The sequence below is a fragment of the Hemicordylus capensis genome, chromosome 4, assembly GCF_027244095.1.
Source record: "Hemicordylus capensis ecotype Gifberg chromosome 4, rHemCap1.1.pri, whole genome shotgun sequence".
Taxonomy (NCBI): Eukaryota; Metazoa; Chordata; class Lepidosauria; order Squamata; family Cordylidae; genus Hemicordylus; species Hemicordylus capensis.
The window spans coordinates 122,746,711-122,768,576 of record NC_069660.1 but is presented as its reverse complement, the minus strand read 5'-3'; the positions used below and the strand labels follow the sequence as shown (position 1 = coordinate 122,768,576).

Below are 21,866 nucleotides of genomic sequence, written 5' to 3'. Positions count from 1 at the left end.
GAAGCGGTCCGTGGTGGCAGTGAAAGCTAGTACTAGGGTAACAGAGATAGGGCCATAACAGTAGCCCAAGTAGTTATAAGTGTGTAAACCTCACTAGTTTTAGTACAGACCCCCTCACGGGCAGTGTCCTGGCTGGGGAGTTGGGTGCTGCTCGTGACACTGAAAAACTTATCTCCATTACTGAAAATCTTGATATATCATTTTTAGGAAAAACAATGAATTGGAACTTTAAAAAATCAAAACCTTCCTTTCTTGTTTCCCATCCTTTAGCACACTTTGCACTTGCAGAAACCATGTGGGCCAGAACAGTTTTATTTATTTATTTATTTGATTTATATACCGCCCTTCCAAAATGGCTCAGGTTGGAACAGTTGCCACAGATCCATTCTCACAAGGTGATAAAAATGTCAGAGAGAGAATCCCAGAAAAAGCTGTTCAGCACAACTCCTCTGTGAATAAGCTGGAAACTTCTCAGTCTGGACTCATGGGAAGCAGATTAGTCATATGATTCTGTATGTGTGACATTACTGGCACTGTCTTATAGGTGCCTGTGGCACTCTCTCAACCACATTGCACACAGCATCTGCAACTGCAATGGAAACAGATGGAGGGGGAGTCAATAATATGTTCTGAGTTAAATAGTGTTGAGGTTTTCGTGCTTGGATGCAATAAGCCAGTGACAGAAGAGATATTTTTAAGACCAATGACTAGGTCCATCCACAACTAATGAAGGGAAAACAAATAATGTAGGGGGGAAACAATCACCGGGAACTTTCCTAGACAGCAGGCTTTACTGTGGGTTTACTACAAGGCTTTACTGCAAGTTTGAAGTTGCCCCCCAAAAACAATGCAAAACATGGATTTTTTTAAACCCCAGATATAAATCAGGCTACACTCTAACGCTCAATGATAAACCCGAATGGTGTGTGAAGTGCTGCCCAATAGCTTGCAGGGACTTCAGGGTAAATTTGGCCAATATGTGAACACACGCCTTCATTCCGGAGGAGATGCAAACTAAAAGCCGGATGTGAAAAACTTCCTGGGAAAGTCCGTAAGATAAACAAAACTGCTAGCTGGAGTATACCATGGTCTGGGTTGAACACAACTGGTGGTGGTAAGAAAATGGCTTTGCAGTTTTGTGTGAGGTGCGTCTGTGGATTAGTAGCCTTTTAGTCTTTCCAGTGTTTTGCTAGGAGTTTAAGAGCCACTTGAACGTTTTTATAAGGAAAAGCGGAATAAAATGTTATTTAAAAATTAAAAGCTACACATTTTTCATCTCCTGAAACTGATCTGTTGGCACGGGAAGGGTTAAATTCTCTTTTCCCCTTCTCCATCATTGCTGTAGTTTGACCTGGAGTAGGATATTTTGGATGAAGAATTTGTCATTGCATTGAACTCTGATGTGCTCTTCCTGGAATGAACAGGAGCAGGGCAGACCGGGAGCCAAAGTAACTGGAAGGTGCTGACCCAATATGGGTAATTGTTTTTCTACTCTCCAAAAGTACTCTCTCTCTGAAGCTATTCCTTCCGAGAGGAAACAGAATCAGTTGCAGGGTTTTATTAAGAGGGCTGTATAGAGCTTGTAGCCAGATTTTTTTAGCTATCAGTTTTTAGACATGTGCTTTTAGTCCCTGCAATTAACCCATCTGTGCTTAAAATCACTGGTACAACCAATAGCCTAGTGATTAAAGTACAGACCTGGAGGGCGGCTGGCATCCATACCAGATTCTACCCAAAAATGTGAAGCTGGGAAAATTAGATCTTTTGTTGTTGTTGTTCTGTGGAATAGAGCCAATATTTCTTACTCCATTAATCTGAAAGGAATGCTGTAAGCTTTACTGGTGCTTTTAAAAAGCCTTTTGAGTTCTATTTTTCAACTGTACTTTATGTATCTGAGCTTCCAGGCATGATTGAATGTGATGGTTATAAAGGCATAAAATGCTCACGCCCGGTATATCTAAGGGAGTCCCTCTCCCTATATGGACCATTCTCCTGCCTTTAATACCCCAGTGGAAAGCCCTTCTTCAGCTACCACCAACAGACAGGTTTGTTTAGGGTCTGGTACGGGGCCTTTATACTTGTGAGCCCTTTACAGGAAGGTCAGTCTAGGCCAGGCCTGCTCAGTTTAGGCCGCCCCCCCCACCAGCTGTTTCTGAACTACAACTCCCATAATACCCAGGCACTGTGGTCAACAGCCAGGGATTATGTGAATTGTAGGCCAATGTCTACAGGAAGGTCAAAGTTGAGCAGCCCTGGTGTAGGTTCATCTTTGTCACATGATGACTAAATACTTCTACAGACTAAATTATAGAATGTTATGTTGAATTGTATGTAATGAAGCAGAAAACATGTTACGATTTCCAGTTTTTATGCTTTTTATTGTATTTTCTTATTTTTGCAAAGTTTTATTAATGTGTAAATAAATAAATAAATAAATAAATAAATGCAAAAAATTAACCAGTTTTCCACAGCATGTTCTGAATATATGAGTGTATGAAGCTGCCTTTTATTGAGTCACAGCATTGGTCCACCTAGCCTAGTACTTTCTACTTTGACTGGCAGCAGCTCTCCAAGGTCTCAGCTCAGGCACAATTCTTTCTAGACAGATGCTACCTAATCCTTTTAACTGGAAATGGTGGGCTCTGAGGCCTTCTGCATGCAAAACATGCACTCTACCATGTAGATACAGCTACTCTAGATGACCTGAGAGGGAAATCACGTGGAAAAGTCAAGACTTGATGGTGAAGGTTCAATAATAAAATAATTCCTCTCATGCCCAGCAAACAAAACATCCCTTTGTTTGACGTTTCAGTAGAGCCATTGGCCCTGATCCAGAAGGTAGCATCATACACAACATGTATTAAATAAGTGGCCTCCAGCAGTAGGTGGGCATGTACATTTCCATCCAGGTTGCAAGACTGATAGAAATCCATATTCTCATTCACACATAGGGTTGCCAGGTCCAGATGGTGAAAAATCCATCACCAAAAAAGTAGAAATAGAGGACGCTTTTTACCAAGAAGTCTCCACTTTGCAGAAAAGTTGCATATGTTTATTGGTATTTTATATGTGTGTGTGTGCGCGCGCACATATTTTGATAAAAATTTGATAAATTGAGAATAAATACAGCTCACCACTGTGAAGCTAATGACCAGGTGAGCTATATGTCTGCTCATTCTGCTGTCTAGGTGCTTTCTAGGCTCCGCTTCTTAACTGTAAATTCCTCACCTGGTTAGGTTTATCATACACACAGTCCTCCTCCCCCAGGGATCACCCAACCTGTTTTCTACAGCCAGGCCAGCAACTTCACCTCTTGGCTTGAGGTAGGTGAGCCAGCTAGCAACCGAGAAGGCCAGCTACCAAGCCAGCCTCTTTGCATGCTGGCACAGCGGTATGTGCATGGTCTAGATAGGGCCAGTTGCTTTTCCCCATGATAGGTGCCTTTTTTAAAAGGTGCCTTTTTACTCAGGGGTAAGTGCTGAGCAAAGGGGTAAGTGCAGGGGGTAAGTGCTGAGGGTACAAATTAGCAGGGGTAAGTGCTGAGCAAAGTCAGTTAACTAACTGCTAACTTCTCACTGCCGCTGCTGCCACCACCACACGAAGGAAGCAAGTTGAACCTCTCAGGTCCACCTATCTGTGCTCCTGCATCATGTGGCTATGCAACTTGCCATCACTGAAGCAGAACCTCCCCTCTGGCTTCCCCACTGGATGGATGGTCAGTAGGAAGGGGAAGGAGACAGAAGCAGCTCATGAAAGCAAAGTGTTCTGAGCGAACAAGATGTTCCAGCTGTTCCCCAGAACTTTGGACACCACAAGCACTGTTCCCTCTAAGGTGCACATGTGCATGCCAACGTTCAGGCCCCCGCAGAAAAGTTTCTGGTGGGCACGCAGTCTCTGCTGTGCCTCGCCACCCCATTCCCCCACTCTGCAGCCGGGTCGCCACCGCCTCCTCCTTCCCCACCGCCCAGCCTCTTCCTCCTCCAGTTCTGGCTTGGAGCAGCCAGGGGAGGATGGGAGGCAGGAGGATGGGAGGTGGTGGCAGCAGCCCCCTGCCACCAGCAGCCCAGATGGAGACGAGCTGGGGGGGTGGGGGGAGGATGGGAGGTGGTGGTGGCTATCCCTAGAGGGGGGGGGGAGGTAAGAAGTTTTGCACATCACGCTTTGCCAGGCACAATAACAACAAACTACTGTGTGTCTGTGTGTGTGCGAGCGCACCCTCATGTGCGCGCACACACACACACAGCCTCAATGCTGCCACCCAGGTCAAAAAATTCTTTCTACTCACTAATTTAAAAAATCAGAGGGAAGACTGACCATAACATATGTAAAAAAAACTTATTGGGTCTCCAAAATAGTCACATATCCTCTATAAAAGTCCCTAGCTGGCAACCCTACTCATACAATGCAGCGCAGATGGAGACTGTATTAACTCAGTATTGGATGCACATACACATCTGTTGCGGTATCAGTGCAAACAGTGCTTCATTTTTCAGAAAAATCGAATGAAATTATTCTCTAAAAGGACTCTAAAATGAACTGAGCCATTAACGTTCTTTATAGTAAGAAAAGGTCACCAGTTTAATCATGTACATTAAGCAGGCGAGCAATTTGTAAACATTCAAAAGCGGCAGCATCCAAGTTACAAACATCTCAAAAGAAATGAGAATCAAGATTCACTGAAGGGGTTCTCACCCCCCCCCCCGCCTTTTCCTCTCCCCCCTCCAAAAATTTCAGAAATGATGTTTTAAAATACTACAAACACCAAACTGCTTCTACCACCCTTCTAACAGTCCTTTCTTACAAAAAGAGTTCCAGATTCTTAACACAGGATTTATAACAACTCGTACTTTAGTATGGTCTACATTAATCACTTGGAATTCGACTTCTGTTTAAATCCCATTAGCAAAGGGAATGCTTGTATCTTGGTTTAATGCTTCTTTGACTTCTGAAGGCAACGTGTCAAAGAGGTGATCTTCCACAATGAGTCCGCTTTTCCTGAGAAGCCGACACTGGCCCAGGGTTGCAGGGAGACGGTCCACACAGTTCCCCTTCAGCTCCAGGTGAGTTAGCTGCAACAGCTGACCAATTTTTTCTGGGATTGAAGTGATGCAGTTTTGTCCCAGACACAAAGTCCTCAATTTAGCGCATTTAAACAACTGTTTTGGCAAAATATCCACCTTGTTTCCAGTGACATGCAAATGCTGCAGGTTCTGGAGCAAACCTATATCCACAGGAATCACCGCAATGGAGTTGTAGCTTACATCTAAGCATCTGAGTTTCTGTAAACTGAACACTGCCGCTGGTAAGGAGTCGAGTTTATTGTTGGAGAGGTAAAGTGACTCCAGGTTTTTCACGTAGCTAATAGAAGGAGGAATGCAGACTATTTTATTATGCCACAGCTTCAGACACGTCAGTCTTTTTAAATGTTGGAAGCTAATGACTTCTTCAATTGTGCGTATGCTATTTGACTTCAAATCCACTTCCTGTAGGTTAGTGAGACTGAAAATGGCATGTGGAATTCTCTCCAGATCACAGTTCTGCAATTCTAGCTCTGCTACATTCATCATTTTCTTAAGGCTATTCAGTACAAAGATCTTGTTGCCATCGTTATGAATGACAAGCTTGGTTAGATGCGGTGCCACATCCGTGATGTTAGAGGGAATTTTGGTCAAATTGCTTTTCACGTAGAGAACTTTAAGGTGCCTTAATTCTCGAAGAGATTCAAGTCCTATCATTTTATTATTTTCAGCGTTCAAGTTGCCTATCAGGTACAACTCCCGAAGATTTTTGAGCAAGTACACCCAGGCTGGGATTTCTGCAACGTCAGTGAACTTCACATGCAGGCACCTCAAGTGGTCACGGAGAAAGCTGAAGGCCGTTTGTTCCACCTTTGCAGGGCAGTGGTAGAGGTGAAGCTCTTGAAGGTTAGTCATCTGGGAGATTTTAGCTGGGATTTTTGCTTCTGGGATCAGCTCAAGTTTCAACACATCGAGGTCCGTCAGATCAAACACCGCATCTGGGACCCCAGACAGCATGAACAGGTGCAGTTCTTGCTTATCCTGGGCATTGCGGGAAACGTGCTGCCGCAGCTTTTCAAAAGTCCACTCATGGTTCAAGCTTATTTCCCGCAGTTTATTCTCACTCACCTCTGACAAGAAGACGCCAAACCGCTTGGAGTACAGCTGATCGTACTGGTCAACCATGTGCAAGAGAAACGCAAAATCATTCTTAACATCTGGAATATCACTGAAGCTGCTCTCCTCTCTAACTTTTTCAAAAGAGTATTCCTTCAGCGGTAACCGAAACAACCAGAAGAGCGTGTACAGACAGACAAAACCATAGACACAAATGAGAGAAATGTAACTGATGAGCAGCTTCTTTAGCATATATGCCATGTTGTGTGTGCATTCAAACTTTTGGTAGCCAGTCAGATGCTCCACTTTGGGCATGCAGTTGTGCTCAAAACTAATTTCATTGACAAAGTTTGCTGTATAGCAGAGAATAAATATGAATTTCACAGTTTTGATGACAGTCTGAACGACATAGAGTTTATAAATCAGATCACTGTCCTCTACGTGAGCCCGGAATTTCCTTACTTTTTCAAACAAGGCTTTGGCTTGCTCTCCATCTTTTTTGTCCAAAATGGTCATGCTGGGGACCTCAACAACCGGTTTTTCTGCTGAAAACTTGAAACCGGACTTGCTTATCATGGGGGTACTTGCACTTGGGCTTCCTTCATCACTACTGGTTGAGACATGCTTTGGCAGAGACTGGGCCCCAGTCAGTCTCTGTTTGTTCTCCTCAGAATCCTCACATGCTGTTTCAGACAATGCTTTTGTAGTCCAAGGAGATTCAAAGCACTTCCCTAAGATAGAAACAAAGTGTTCAATCTTTGAGCAAGTTTTGGGATATTTAAACCAAAAATTGCTGCTGACCATTAAAATAATAGTATGTATAAGAGCTAAGTAAGGAAAGTACTTTGAATACCAAGGAAGAGCCAAGTGATAACACATCTGGTTAATGAAAACATATTGCTGATAATCCAAGTTTGTTTTTCGGCCCAGAGGATCTTTTTCCTCCTCCTTCAGTTCTTGACGTGCGACAGTGGAGTGCAGAGGTGAATTGCTAGCCCTGCTCAGAGGTATGTCAGGTGTAACAGCAGATGCCCTTTCAAAGGAAATGGTCGGCGGCATTTCTTTGTCTTGAACAGCAGTTGTTTCAGAGTCTGGTACAATAGTTGTAACTTTGGCACTTCCCGGAGAGCTGGGCTTTACAGCGGACTGCAAGACGGGCAAACAGACCACCTGATCTTTGGTCAGCTGCATGGTTCCAGCAAAAATAGCTACCATTAGCATAACAACTGCTAGATAATCCATAAATACGTCCCACCATGGTTTCAGGATACGATAAGTTGGTTGAATGTCATTAAGAGATGCAACTTCTGCAAGGGTAAACATTCCTGTAACAGAATGAAAATAAGTGTCATTTATTGCAAGCAGACACAGCTATAAGCTTACATTCAAGAACATAAATCTACTAGACCCACAGAATGGAAAAATCCTTGGCCTGATTTTGTAAACAAAAACACATACTTTCACTAATACCTCGGAATGCTCAACTTAAAGCTAGACCATTTTGTTTACTACATATATAAGGGCTCTGCCCAAATGCAGGGGTAAACAAACCCACTGAATTTGTGGCAATGACAGGATGTGACATAGTTTGAAGGTAATATTGTCCAAATTACATGACATAATTAGAAGGTAACTTTGTCCTCTGGCATGGAATTGATCGAGGCCAGGTGGAACACAAGACAGCAAAGCACATTAATACTGCAGAGAAATAGTAGGCTGTTTCAGACAATACATCTGGGCCAACCACATACAATAAGGATGTCTGTGTGCTGTCTGTCAGTCACACACACACAAACACACACGGAAAGGCACCCCAGCATACTGGGAGGTGGCAAGGACATGTGCTCTTACAGTACGCACGTGTTCTTAAAAGGTAGGGTGGGTCAGTTGGAGTATCATCCAAACCAGCCCAACAATTACCCAAAGGTCACTCAGAAAGCTTTGTAGCTGAGTTGCAGATTTGAAGTCAGGTTCTCCCCTCACGTTGCCAAACCCTAATTCAGCAGTTCAACTGTTACCCCACACTGGCCCAATATCCTTGCCGATGTCAAGGGGCTGCGATTCTTCATTACTGGCCAGATATTTATATGCTACTTTTCAACACAAGTTCCCAAAGCGTTTTACAAAGATCAAAATAAATAAATAAATAATAATGAAAATGGTTCCCTGGCCCCAAAGGGAGCACAATCTACAAAAGAAACTTAAGATAGATGCCAGCCTATCCATCAAACGTATGATAGATACAAGTGGCATAGCCACTGGAGGAATGCTGTTCTGGGGATGGATAGGGCCAGTTGCTCTCCCTGCTAAATAAAGAGAACCACCACTTTTAAAAGGTACATTAAAAAAAAAGGTTAAAAAGTATTTTTTCAAGAGATCTTTTGTAAGGTTTTAAACTTAAAGTAACATGTAAGCATGCTTATTTTGTAAGATTATTTTGTATGTGATGTGCATTTAGGTTGTTTTTATAAGTGTTATTTTGGTTGTTCCTTTATAAACTTCTTTTTATAAAGTGGTATTAACTGGTAATATTACTGTCTGCTACAGAGCTGCCCCTGAAGGGGGCCTTCTCAGCCAAAATACACTGGGCTTCCAGTTAGACATGCTTATATAGTTTACAAGCATCTTGAGAGATCATCTCTCTTGGTTGGCGTTTTGCTTCCTGGGATATATATATATATATATATGTGTGTGTGTGTGTGTGTGTGTGTGTGTGTGTGTGTGTGTGTGTGTGTGTGATCTTACATTTATATGAGAACAGTTGGCTTGTCCCTGCCCCTGCTACAACTGGTTTCCTATTCAAGTGGGAGGAATGAGTGACCTGAAACAATGCAGTGCTGGAGTGGGGAATCCTTCTCAAAGCTCTTTGGAAGCCATTCTGAAAGTAGGACAAAGGCTCAGTACACTTAACAGCTCCCTGTAATCCTCTTACCCTAGGCTTCAGCCAGAGTGATGCAGTAAGGACTTTATCCACAAACTGCAATCGTTTCTTTAAATTGCTAATATCCACAGAATAATTAATTCAACATTATAAGAAGTGCCTTTCCAAATCAGGCCGAACATGCATATATCTGACCCTCTATTCCAGGGCTTCAGACCTCCTGCAGGTTGGACTACAACTCCTATCATCCCTCACTAGTGACTACTGTGGCTGAATATGATGGGAGTTGTAGTCCGATAAAAGCTGGAGGGCCGAAGATGACCCCAGGAAGCTCACCAGCAGGGCCTGATGGAGACAGCAACTGCTGTGTTGTGCCAGCATCTGATCATCAGAGGTACCCTGAACAGAGGTTTCATTTTCAGCGAGTGTGGATAGCAGCCACTGACAGTCCTATCCTCCATGAATTTGTCCAATCCCTTGTGAAGCCATCTGTGCTGTGGGAGGGCATTATATGAATAGAATTTTGCCACTGATGAAGACATTCTAGTAGAAATGCATTTGGCAAGATTGATTAGAAACTGGGAAAACCAAGATTCGACATTTTATCTCTCAATCACAATGCAACATTGTGACTACTTTGGAACTTCTGTCAACATTTCTCCCATTCATTGAGGACATGATATTTTGGACATGAACTATTGGATTCTACCTTTTCAGCTGGATATACAGAGACTAACTTTATGAATTTTTATTGATCATTTTCTATCTATATTATTAGAGTATATAGATGTATTCATTTGGATTTATAATATACAACCAAGTCCAGATAATTTTTAACCATCCTGCTTTAGCACTATATTGAAATACTAGTATATAGCATCAGGATTTTTTTTAATGTCTTGATATTGTTGAATCCAAACAGGGTTTTGTTTTCTGCTGCTAGAAACACTTCCCATCAATTGTGTAGATAATTCTAGGGTCCAGTGTGTGCACATGTAAGAGAGAGAAATAACATGATCTCTTTATTTACTCTCACCACACACCTCATCGTTTTATAAACTTCTGTATGCCCCTCTTTTTTTAAACGGTTCCTCCCATTTTTCTTAATAATGTCTATAATTCAAACACATCATTTCTCAATAATTACAATTTATTCACTTACCCCCAAGGTATGTGAGAAGTTAAGGGTGTGTTTGGGGTTTTTTGTCCAACGTGCATCGTCTCACCTGCCATTCTAGTTCATAAAGCAGACATCCAGTCTGGAGAGAGACTGTTGGAACTTGTCCAGTCTGCTTAGGATTTCAGCATCCTGATTAATTTGTATCATTTGCAACTACCCATGATTCCAGATTAGCTTATGCATAAGCTAAACACTATCAGTCCCAATACAGACCTTTGGAGGACCTCACTGGTCCATTCATCTATCAATTCATCTGCATCTTGCCTTTTAATCAATCATCTATTGAAAAGGGAACCTCTTCTCTTCACTGTGACTAATTTAGCAGCCTTTGGTGAGGGACTTTGTCAAGAATGTTTTAAAAATCCAATTATACAGTGTCTACTGGATCACATATCTGCATGCTTGATGTTAGTCACAAAGTATTCTAAAATATTAGTGAGGGGGAAACCTGCTAATAGCTTTTCAGCAAAGCACATTCCTCTATATGTTGAACTACTGTTGCCTTTCACCAACTTACATGAGATCCAATTAGGTTGTCAGATCTGATATTTCTTTGCTGAATCCTTTAAAAAAATAAATAAACTATGGTATATTTGAGACTTTGCTGTTCTCTTTAAGAAGACGCATTTTATTAACAAATTTAATAAAGGGGTTAAGAAACCAAGGGTGAATATTATCCAATCCTACTGTATTATTTTATTTTTTTCATTTGTTTCAAAACTTTCATCCTTTACCACCTCTGAAATAGTTTTTATGAGCTACCAGAAAAATGTGGTTCAGATGCATCAGTGAAGATGGTTGCAAATAATTCTGTTTCTCTGTAACTTCCCTACCTTCTTTCCCATTGTCATCTAATGGCCTCTCTGGCTGGCCTTCCACTTCCGATAAAAGCAGTAATTATTAGTTGTTATATATTCAGCAACTTCCTATTCAAATTCCTTCTTGGCTTGCCTGATTGTAGATGTATATTTGATCAGAGTTCATAATCGATCAAGCTTTCTCTCTCTCTCACGGGAGAGAAATTTGCGCAAGACCTTATAAAGCAGGCTGTCATGCAGTTCAGATTTGAAACCGCTGCAAAAATATTTTTTGACATTTGTGTCTTTTTTCATCTGTAGTGTCTGGCTCTAATTATACTTTAATTAATCCCTCTCTTGAAGGGCTTTGATACATCTAATCACATATTTTGGCTGCCTTTTAACTAAACCTCTTGAAATTGTTCACCTTTGCAATTGCTGCTTCATTTTAAATGCAGAAAATTATGTGGTATTATATCCAGCAGGGCATAAAGGAGATATGCTTTCACAACAGTAAGGGTAGAAATGAAAGATGATGAAAAAAGCCCCTTTCTTTACACCCTCAGAAGATGTATGAGGGACATCTCAGTTTAAGTGGGAGCACACACCACAAGCCACATTCTGACAAGCTGCAAATTTGTTTTCCAAGTGACTTTTTAATAGGTCTTTCTGTCCCTTGATTTCAATGAACTAATAACTATCTTGTTGCATTTTGCCTACTGCAGCCTTAAAAGGTGTTACATTTAAACAGTTGTCAAGATACCTGTATTGTTACAAAACAAAAACACACTGCTTTATGACTGGCATCTCTAAGTGCAAATCAAACCAGTTCGGTATATTAATTCTGTAGATGTTGTTAATACCCTGCTGGAGACTGGAAAACATATTTTATTTCATAACTCCTGTGATTCTTGGCAGGGATTTTGCATAAAACTGGGACTTACTTTCCCCCCAGAGGAATGAAGGTAATAAAAAATATTTTGTTCAAGAGCCAAGGTTAGATTAAAAACTTGAGTACTTTGTTTCTCACAAGTAGAGTTCTACCTGATTTTGTGCTTTTTATACATATTTACATCTATACAAGACTGAAGCAGATTTAATGGTCATATGCATTTCAGAGAATCTTGGGAACTATAGTTTTGCAAGGGAAAAGGTACTAGGAACCTAACAGAATTTTCATCACCTTACCAAACTATAATTCCTAGGATGTGCATGTGTGTGTGTGTGTTTTGCAGAAGGAACCCTGATAGTTGCAATATAAAATGAATATAAATGTGTGATCCAGTCAGGGCCATAGAATAGTAAAATATATTCATGAACTTCAGAGAGAGAGAGAGAGAGATGGATAGACTCAAGATTATTCAAAGGCCTTGAATCAAAGGGGTCTTGACTTCTCCAGCCTCTGAATTATACTCTTCTGGAGACAGTGTTTACGAGCACTGCCTATGGGAAGGGGAGCTGGTCTTGTGGTAGCAAGCATACATTGTCCCCTTTGCTAAGCAGGGTCCACCCCAGTTGCATTTGAATGGGAGACTACATGTGAGCACTGTAAGATATTCCCTTCAGGGAATGGGGCTGCTCTGGGAAGAGCACCTGCATGCTTGCATGCAAAAGGTTCCGATTTCCCTCCCTGGCTTCTCCAAGCTAGGGCTGAGAGAGATTCCTGCCTGCAACCGTGGAGAAGCTGCTGCCAGTCTGTGTAGACAATACTGAGCTAGATGGGTCAATGGTCTGATTTGGTATATGGCAGCTGCCTATGTTCCTATCCCATTTTAGGAAAGGCTGATCAAATGCTCGATTATACAATGATTCTGCTGTTTTCAGCCTCACAGAACTAAAATGATTAGTTTACCAGCAATTTCTTTCCTATATATAAAGTCACTCTCAAGTGTTGATTGTTTTGGCTTTGTAACACTGTCCAACACAGATGAGATTCCAAGTTCTGCTTCCTTGCCAAAACTACACTTAATATGTAATATTTATTCAGTAGTAATAATGTGCTAGGCACTGCTGAAATAATATTAATAGATTCCTAGGACTATATACATGCAGAATTGAATATGAAAAGTACACAGAGAGCTGGTGTAGCTAAGATCATGAGCTATGAAGCAGAAAGTCTTTAGTTAAGATCAACTCAGTAGAGAGTCCTTAGTTCAAATCTCCTATCAAGATGTCTTAAGGAAGTTGCTCTGTTCTCACTTGGAGTGCGTGAGAACTGACTTCAGCTCTTATTTACTGTGAAAAAAGAGATGAAGAAGAGGCTTCTCCTCAAACAACATTCCTCCATACCCCATGGCACACTGATTTAAACATTAAGGGAGTTTAAAAATCATCTGTGATGTGCCATGGGAACCAGCTCTTCAAAGAAAGAAAAGCAAAAATATCTCTGAGCTAGCACCAACCCCTTTGCACGTAGTCCTTAAGTAGCTCTTTGGATCCTGGCCACAGTCCCTTTCAAGTACCCCAGGAGAGAGAGAAAAGCAGCAGCACAAAACTACAGCTGGCCACACATCTGTCAGTAGCTCCAACAATATATCTGCAGTGTACTATCAGGGCAAAAGCATCATTTGATATGTAGGTTGATAACAAAACTACTTAAAAGCTTCAGGAAAAGCTCCAACAAAACTCAACTGCAACAGCACCTGTACTGTCTGTGGAAAAAGAGAACGGGGGAAAGGTCTTTCTTTTGTCTCTCAAATGTGGCTTTGAACATCCAAAGAAATTACTCACAATTAAAACAATCAGGTCAGAGCAAGAACCAGTAGCAATTAACACATCCACAGACAGTAAGATAAAACAAAGAAACTAAATTGCAGGCCTAGGTTAAATCAGTAAGTATAACTGTTAGTATATAAACAGTATTGCCTGCCCAATTAAATTCCCTCTAATTAGACGTTCGGGAAAACCCCTGTTAGTACAACCCCCCCTCCCCAAGAGACCAAGGCTTTCTGTGACAGTCCTAAGTTCACAGCTATTAAAATTATCACAATATGACAAGCTCTGGAGGTGCTTGCTGAATTGGAAGATAGGTGGTTTTGCATGTAAATAAGCCTCCAACTCAGGACTATTCCAGATGATTGTTTTATTGCACAATAAATGTGCAACCGTTAATCAATAGTGTTGCATCAGTATCAGCAGAACCTATGGGCTAGGGGCTGTAACATCATAACTGATGACTGATATAATTCTTCCTTCATGCCCATTCTATGCATACATACACATATTCTCTCTCTCTCTCTCTCTCTCTCTCTCTCTCTCTCTCTCTCTCTCTCTCTCACACACACACACACACACACACACACACACACACACACACACACACACACCTACCTACTCCCTTTATACCACCATTAAAACCAAGTCAGAGATAACAGCCCCCCATAGGAACTAGCAAACAAGAGCATGGGCTACTGCCTCTACCCACACCAATGACCCTACCATGTCATGAGCATGTTTTTCCTTTTTAAAAGACTGTAGGCTCTCTTTCTCCAGCAGGGCAATTCCCAATGTGTGTGTGTGTGTACACACACTTTTTAAAAGCTTAGTCAACGTTACTTCTTTGGGAGAACTAAAGTAAAAGGAATGAAAATCTACAGAAACAGCATGGTTGCCCCACCCCAAAGGCTGCCCCTTCCCCAGAAGAGACTTGCACACACTCCTACCTTGATATCATAAGGGCTTGACACTTAGCATCAAAAGGAAGTGCAGGAATATTATACAAAGAGAAAACAATGTGGTTCGTGGTGCCCTTTGTAGGGTCACATACACAAATCCTCCTCAAGTACCATCTGTTTCCTTTTCTTGTTTTCAATCTAAATGGTGGCGCAATACTGAAAGGGAGGTGTGAATTCAAACCAGTCCATGAAACATGGGCTTTCTGGGAATCATGATTTGCAACGAGCGGTGTGAGCTGACACTTTGCATCACAGCAGCTGTTTAATTAAGTGTACACTGAAAGGTGCAGCTAGACAGACACACACTACTACATGTGCTACCAAATAGTTGGGAATGACCCTTTCTGAGACCACCTGTGCCCAATGACCATATCAAGAACTGCAAATAGGCATGGATTTCATGTTTTTTAAAAAAATCAAAACATTCCCTTTCAATGTTTTTATTTGTTCTACTTAAGTCTGAATCCCATTTGCATGTGTGCATTACTCAATCTCTCATCACTCAAATAACTCAAAGCTAAGGGTAGTAATTGATTCCATTGTAAAGCAATGGCTGGATTCAGACATAACACAAAACTGGAGGTTAGGGAACCTGCAGTTTCAATTCTAAACTGTAAATCACATTGCAGATGTTCCCCAACTGCGGTCTAGCAACCAGGAGAGGAGAGTTCCAGGAGAGGGGAGCTCCTCCCTGCTGCCTGGCCACAAAGGCTATCCCAGCAAGCTCCGTGGCCAAATTGTGGGCAAAGCGTCAACACGTCAGCAGAGTGGCTGCGATTAGCCATGAACTTCAAGGGGGGTGCTGAACATGACTGCATTGTTGGAGTGGTCTGCATATCCTAGACATAGAAAGGGTATTTAAATCCCTTTAAATACCATGCCATGCCATGCCAGTGCTTCTTCTGAGAGTGATGGCACCCCCCGCCAAGAGTTCTACACCCAAATAGTCCCAATCACGATTTTTTTGGGGGGGAGGGGATAGGAGGCATCATTTCCCTATTACTCAGGGAAGGGAAGGGAAGATGATGACTTCCTAGGAGGATATGTAGATGAGGGAGAGCAAAGGATCCTGGAAGGTTTGTCCCGCCATGACCTAGGATGCTCTTGTGAAAAATCATCCTGGCAAAGCAGTCCATAGCAGTCCATGCAGACCTTGCTGCTGGTGGGATTGCACTCTCATGAGAGGGCCAATTTACTGGGGAGGACCACAGGGTGCATGCACATGAGTTGAGCTAACCCACCAAAGGGAGCCCTGCTTGTGTGGGGCCCCCAACTCTCCATGGCAAAAGATAGAACAGAATCTCTGCAAAACAAAAACAAAAACCACCCTTCCCTGTGAAGCCTTGCACGTACCCAAAGGAGATTTTGATGCTCCACATGCCATAGCCTGGCCTCATGCGTGGACAGAGGAAACACCAGGTTCTGAAATTGACCTTTAAACTCATTCAAAATCTCCATGTTCAGTCTGGTGTTGCACAGTATGCAGATCTGCTGGTGCGGGCAATCACAGGAGAGGGAAGCCCTGATTTCCAAGACACCCTCGGAAAGGGTCGCTGTTTCAGGGCGCAAGCAAGGGCACACATCCACATGGGCGGACAGGCTGGTGGTGGGGGGCATGCTTTGACAGCTACTTGGTGGCATTCACCAAGACAGGGAGAACAGTTGTCGGGGTACCCGTCCCTGCGGCTTTCCTCCATAGAGCAACATGGTTCAATATATGGTAGAAGATAGAACTTATGTGCTGCAACCCACCTACTCCCACCTTCCTGTGAAGCCCTGCACATACTCAAAGGAGATCTTGAGGCTCCATGTGTCAGAGCCTAGCCACTTGCATGGACAGAAGGGAAACACCAGATGCGTGGAAGGATCTTTAAGCCCTTCCAAAATTCCCAAGTCCAGTCCGAAGTTGTGCCGTATGCAGATCTGCCGGCTCAGGGATTCATGGGAGAGCAGAGCCCTGATTTTCAGTGACCCCAGGAGAATGGGGTCACCAGTTTGGGGCACAAGCAAGGGTGCACATATCCACAACCACATGGGCAGAAAGGATGGCAGAGGAAAACTTTAACAACTACTTGGCAGCAATCGCCAAGAAAAGGAGAGCAGTCATCAGGGTAGCTGTCCCCGTGGCTTGATTTAGAGCCCCAATGACCTGTCACTCTCATGAGAGAGTAGTCCATGGGAGAAGGGGATGTTCTGCCATCAGGCATCATTACAGAATTTGCTTGGCAAGTCTCTCCACACCCCTCTGATGGTCCTTCTCATGAGTTGTGAGGGGGTGACCCTCACACTCATGGCCTTGCACTCTCATGAGTGAGCGAACTGCTTAGGATCAGCCAGCATCCATCATTATCACATAGGAGGAATCTCCCCTCAGCGTTGGCAGGGCTGTTCCTGTTGCTCAGCCCTTCTAATGAGTAAGCCTAGGGACTGCACTCATGAGTAAGGGACTTCTCATGAGCAGGGTGGATTTGATTTAAATCAAACTGATTTAAATCACGATTTAAATCACTAGCAGGGTGGATAAAAATAAAAAAAATCCTATTTAAATCAAAAATCCGATTTAAATCAAAAAAATCCGATTTTTTTGATTTAAATCGGATTTTTTTTTAATTTTTATCCACCCTGCTAGTGATTTAAATCGTGATTTAAATCAGTTTGATTTAAATCAAATCCACCCTGCTCATGAGTAAGCCTAGGGACTTGGTATCCCCAAGGGGAAGGGCCTGGGCCCTCCTTCCCCAACCTTTTTGTACAAAAACCAAAAATTGGCTGCCTTTTAAACCCACCCGCTCCCCCTCCCCACACACACATTTTCCTATCCCGACCTGTCCAGTCATCCCATCCACTTTCCCTCCTGCTTGCCAGGTGCAGGGAGCAAGGAACAGAACGCAAAGAGGAAATGCCCTTGTATGACTATGCCGCTTGACAGTCTGATGAGCCAGGGATGCGACATGATGGCGTCCCTGTTGCCGGGTGACTCCATAGCTGGGAAGGTGACAGGAGGGGCGGGGCTGCTGTTCAGAGAGGCGGCCAGCAAGAAGCACCGTAGGCATGGAGCAGCTGTGATCCTGGGTTCATCTGCGCCACCGCCTCTATGATTGTGGTTTGAAAATTGGCATGAAAGTGACGTTATGGTGGTGTCCGGGTTTGGACATAACACTTTAGCGGCCAAACCAGAGGACTTGGCAGTAAACTTTTGTGCAAACCAAAGGTTCAAACTGGAGTTTGAAAAGCCAAACCACAGGTCACTTTCAGCCCCAAACCATGGTTTCACGAATTTGGACGTACTGGAATTCCAACCTCTGCTCCATTTAACTCCGGTTTCGTGTTACATCTGAACCTGGTCACTGTGTTTGAGACAACATTAAGGAATATAGATGTTCTACCAAGAGCCATCTTGAGTGGCTCCTGATGCATGCAAGTCATCACTCAATGTAAATCATTGATACCAATAGTATAAATTGTAAGGGGCCGAGGTGGATTTTTTATGTCACTAATTGTATATTTGTTATTGTATTAATTGGTTATTGTATTATGGTCTGTAGACTAATAAAGGCATATTGATTGACAGGTCATTGATACCCCATTGGGGCATCAGAAACCTTTCACTAGGATATAAAATGAAAGATGGATTATTGTACAGTCTATTCTGAATCTTCAAGGAGGCTACAATATTTTACAGAATACATACCAAAAGGGCTTTTGTCTGTCACTTTACAGTAGTGGTCAGCAATGAGCTCCTTGAGCCAAACTAATCCAATATCATGCTGCCTGGTCCTGGCCCCAAAACAAGTGTGGAAAAACTGGCATCTGTTGCAATGGAATGTGCAAGTAGAGAACTTTAGAGGATGGGAGTTAAAATGCTGGCCCACCACCCCTTACTAGCTTCTCACAGTGGCCTCCCAGGAAACCTAGTTGCGGATCGGAGTGCCTCTGTGCAAGAGAAGTCTTGGGAGAGAAAGTAAGTGTAGCCATTTCTGGTTTTACTACTGACATGTTTCATTTGCCCACACAGATGCATGCATGCACATGAGTGTGCGCGTGTGTGCACACACACACATGCATACACACCAGACTTGAATAATGAATTTATGCATCCCCACAATGGAATCTTTTGAGATGACTAACCCTATTAGTTAATTACTTGTAAAAAGATTTCCTCCAGGTGTTGTATAAGCACTACTTAGTGTCAATGGTGAACTTTTCCTTGTAAATACCATGGGAAGATTATTGAACTCCTTTACGAAGAAAATCTTTCATCATTCCCCCCTCAATGCAAAATGAGAAAGCAAAGCAATGGTTTAAGTTTTTGTTTTAACAGGTGTTAAATTTTAGCCAGGGATTCTAAGAAACACTTCAGGGCCCAATTAAATCTCACCTGAAAATACCACCAAACACAAGCATTTCAGATCAATGAATCTGGCTCTGGCTCCCAAAAGGAATATATTTAAATAGAACTCAGGGAGCAGAATCCCTTATGTTTGAATGTTGCCTGCACGCAACCCTTTCCCCTGATTTCTCCCCACACCCTACTGCCCTCAATGTATGCTCCCAAGAATCCTCCAGCCCATAGGGACATTTGGGGGGGGGGCATCAAGGGCAGCCAGGCGTGGGGATTAATAAAGTCATTGTGTGCAGGCAGCATTTCAACACGAGGGCAGCGTATGTCTGCATGCTGCTCAATATTTCCAAATGAGTAATTCTGACTTCTAACAAAACTTGTAAAACATAGGGAGTTTCTTTTAGGGTTTGATAATCCCAACCCTAACCTACACTGGCTTCCATACTGTGCAGGGAGCCACCAATCCAAGAAAGAGGCGCCCATGCTGCTTGCGAGCCACTCTATAGCCCACCCATGCTGCTTGCAGAAGTGCAACTGCTTCCTTCCTGATTCGCTGCAGTTTTGATGCTACCCCCATTGAGAGCCACCCAAGTCAGTGTTGGTAGGCTGTAGATTGGCTCACCAGCAGCATGCATACCTCTCTCTTGGATTGGTAGTTCCCTGTGCAGTAGAGGAGCCACTGGCATTAAACCCAACTCTCACAGCCAGAAGGACACACAGAACTGAATAGCAATAGCACTTAGCAATAGCACTTACATTTATATACCGCTTTTATAGCCGGAGCTCTCTAAGCGGTTTACAATGATTTAGCATATTGCCCCCAACATTCTGGGTACTCATTTTACCGACCTCGGAAGGATGGAAGGCTGAGTCAACCTTGAGCCCCTGGTCAGGATCGAACTTGTAACCTTCTGGTTACAGGGCGGCAGTTTTACCACTGTGCCACCAGGGGCTGTGGTAAATAGAGCGCTACACTCTTATCCGTGAAGCACAATTTCCACATGCGAAAAGAAAAACCTATGCAGAACCATGTTCAGGCATTCTGGATTCTACTTGGCTCCTGCCAATATGAGAGATCTTTCCTGAATGTCCATGTGGTGGGTGAATTCAGATAGACTATTTTCAATGCATATCGTTCCCCAGATATAATTCCAAAAGTACTCCCTGATCTCTCATCAACCTAGTGACAAACATCAGGTCCCAGGGTCAATCCCCAGCATTTCCAGTTAAAAGAATTTCAGCTTTCATTGCTGGCAAAGACCTCTTCCTGAGAACAGAGAGTTGTTGACAGTCAATAGACATTACAGGGCCAATTAGACCAATAATATGACAATATAAAACTACTCCCTATACCTGCTCTCCAAATTGCTTATAAAAGACTTATTAGGATTTTGCAGCTTCAAAAACTGTGACAACAGGGAAAACACAGATAGGCGGGTTGGGGAATCTGTTAAGCAGTCAAGAGCTATGAACTGTTCCTAGACTTTGATTGGGGCAAGGCTGGCTTGAAACTGGAAGGCAACAGGTGAATGGCAGGTTCAAAAGGCACCCGCCTCCATTGCTTACTACCCAGTTATCACTAATTAGTAACTCACACAGGCTCCAAAGTGCAGTTTATTAGCCACAGGAATAAAGCATGGACTGGTAACAAGGCAGCGCCAATGTTAGCATGAACCTGATGCACTCAAGCTGTTATGCTTTACCCAGAAAAGCAGTTTAGCTTTTGTTGAACAACTGCAAGGGGAAGAGGAACTAAACTACAAAGAAGTGTGGTACTTAAAGGGGTCCAGTTCTAAGTTAACACCAACAAAATGAACAGTCAGTCCACGGGCAGGCACTAAGGCTGTTCTCATGACTGGGAGCGGGGGAGAGAGGGAGGGCAAGCAGCCTGCACTGTACTTCAATTTCCTCCCCCCCTCCCTAGACAATCTGCGTGCCCTCCATGCTGCCTCCTTGCCATGCGGCTCGTTTGCACACACGGCTGCTGCTCCCGGGAGCCATGAAGCTTTCCGGAGGCCTTCCCGGCCTCCAGGAATCCCACAAGGCACTGTACAATGAACGCAGGGCTCGGAGGATACACCCGTCTCTGTGTCTGCTCAGACAGCAAACAGCCTGAGCAAACACATGATCCCAGCAGGCAGGTTAAGGGCGCACTCGCGCCCTTAACCCTGGCTAAAAGCTGTGCTTCCGAGTAGGGTTAGGCTGGGAGGCAGTGCCAGGATTGGAAGTGATCCGATAGGCTAGGCTGCTTGTGAGATCAACCCTACTGTGTGATATCATGGCTAGAGTCTGGGTTTGGATATGTCAAACCCAGGTTCAAATCCCGTCTCTGATGCACCCCTCTCTGTGTCTGGTATGGCCTTGACCAAGACCAACCTATCCCTAGGTTGGAGAGCAAGACCTCCATTATAACCATGTGCCCTGGGAGACAAGGTGAAATACAAAATGTGTGTGGGGTGGGTGGGAACTAGCTCAGTAAAAGTTCACAAGCTTCAGCAGAGGCACCAGAAGGACTGAACCAAAGCAGAGACTGGTTTTTGTACATAAGGGACGTGGAGAATAGGCAACAGCAGCTATTGTTTGACTGAATGAGCTACACTGATGGAACCTACACTGATGGAAGTTAGTGATGTCGACTTAACCTCAAATGACCAGACTTAAAACTACTGATAAGAAATCAAATCCCTAAAACCACAGAATGCTCCAAAAATATTTTATCACTTACTCTGCCATTTTTTATATTTAAAAAGGACTGTTTCCCTCCCTTGTTCCCCTTAAAACCCCCAACACCAAGATACACCAAGTTGTTTGCGTGACCATTATGCAGTATACAAAGGCTGAAGCACACTTAAGCCACA

At 43.2% G+C, this 21,866-nt stretch overlaps 1 protein-coding gene across 5 annotated transcripts in view; it reads right to left on the bottom strand.

The window, feature by feature from the left end:
* Positions 1–4,532: 4,532 nt before the first annotated feature.
* Positions 4,533–21,866, bottom strand: part of LRRC8D (leucine rich repeat containing 8 VRAC subunit D) — an 89,409-nt gene continuing 72,075 nt past the window's right edge. For all 5 annotated transcript variants that reach the window (XM_053250460.1, XM_053250459.1, XM_053250463.1 and 2 more), the window contains one exon: positions 4,533–7,459. In XM_053250460.1, the coding sequence (XP_053106435.1) occupies positions 4,890–7,457 (2,568 nt within the window). In that variant the 5' untranslated portion in view covers positions 7,458–7,459 and the 3' untranslated portion in view covers positions 4,533–4,889. The remainder of the gene's footprint in view (positions 7,460–21,866) is intronic.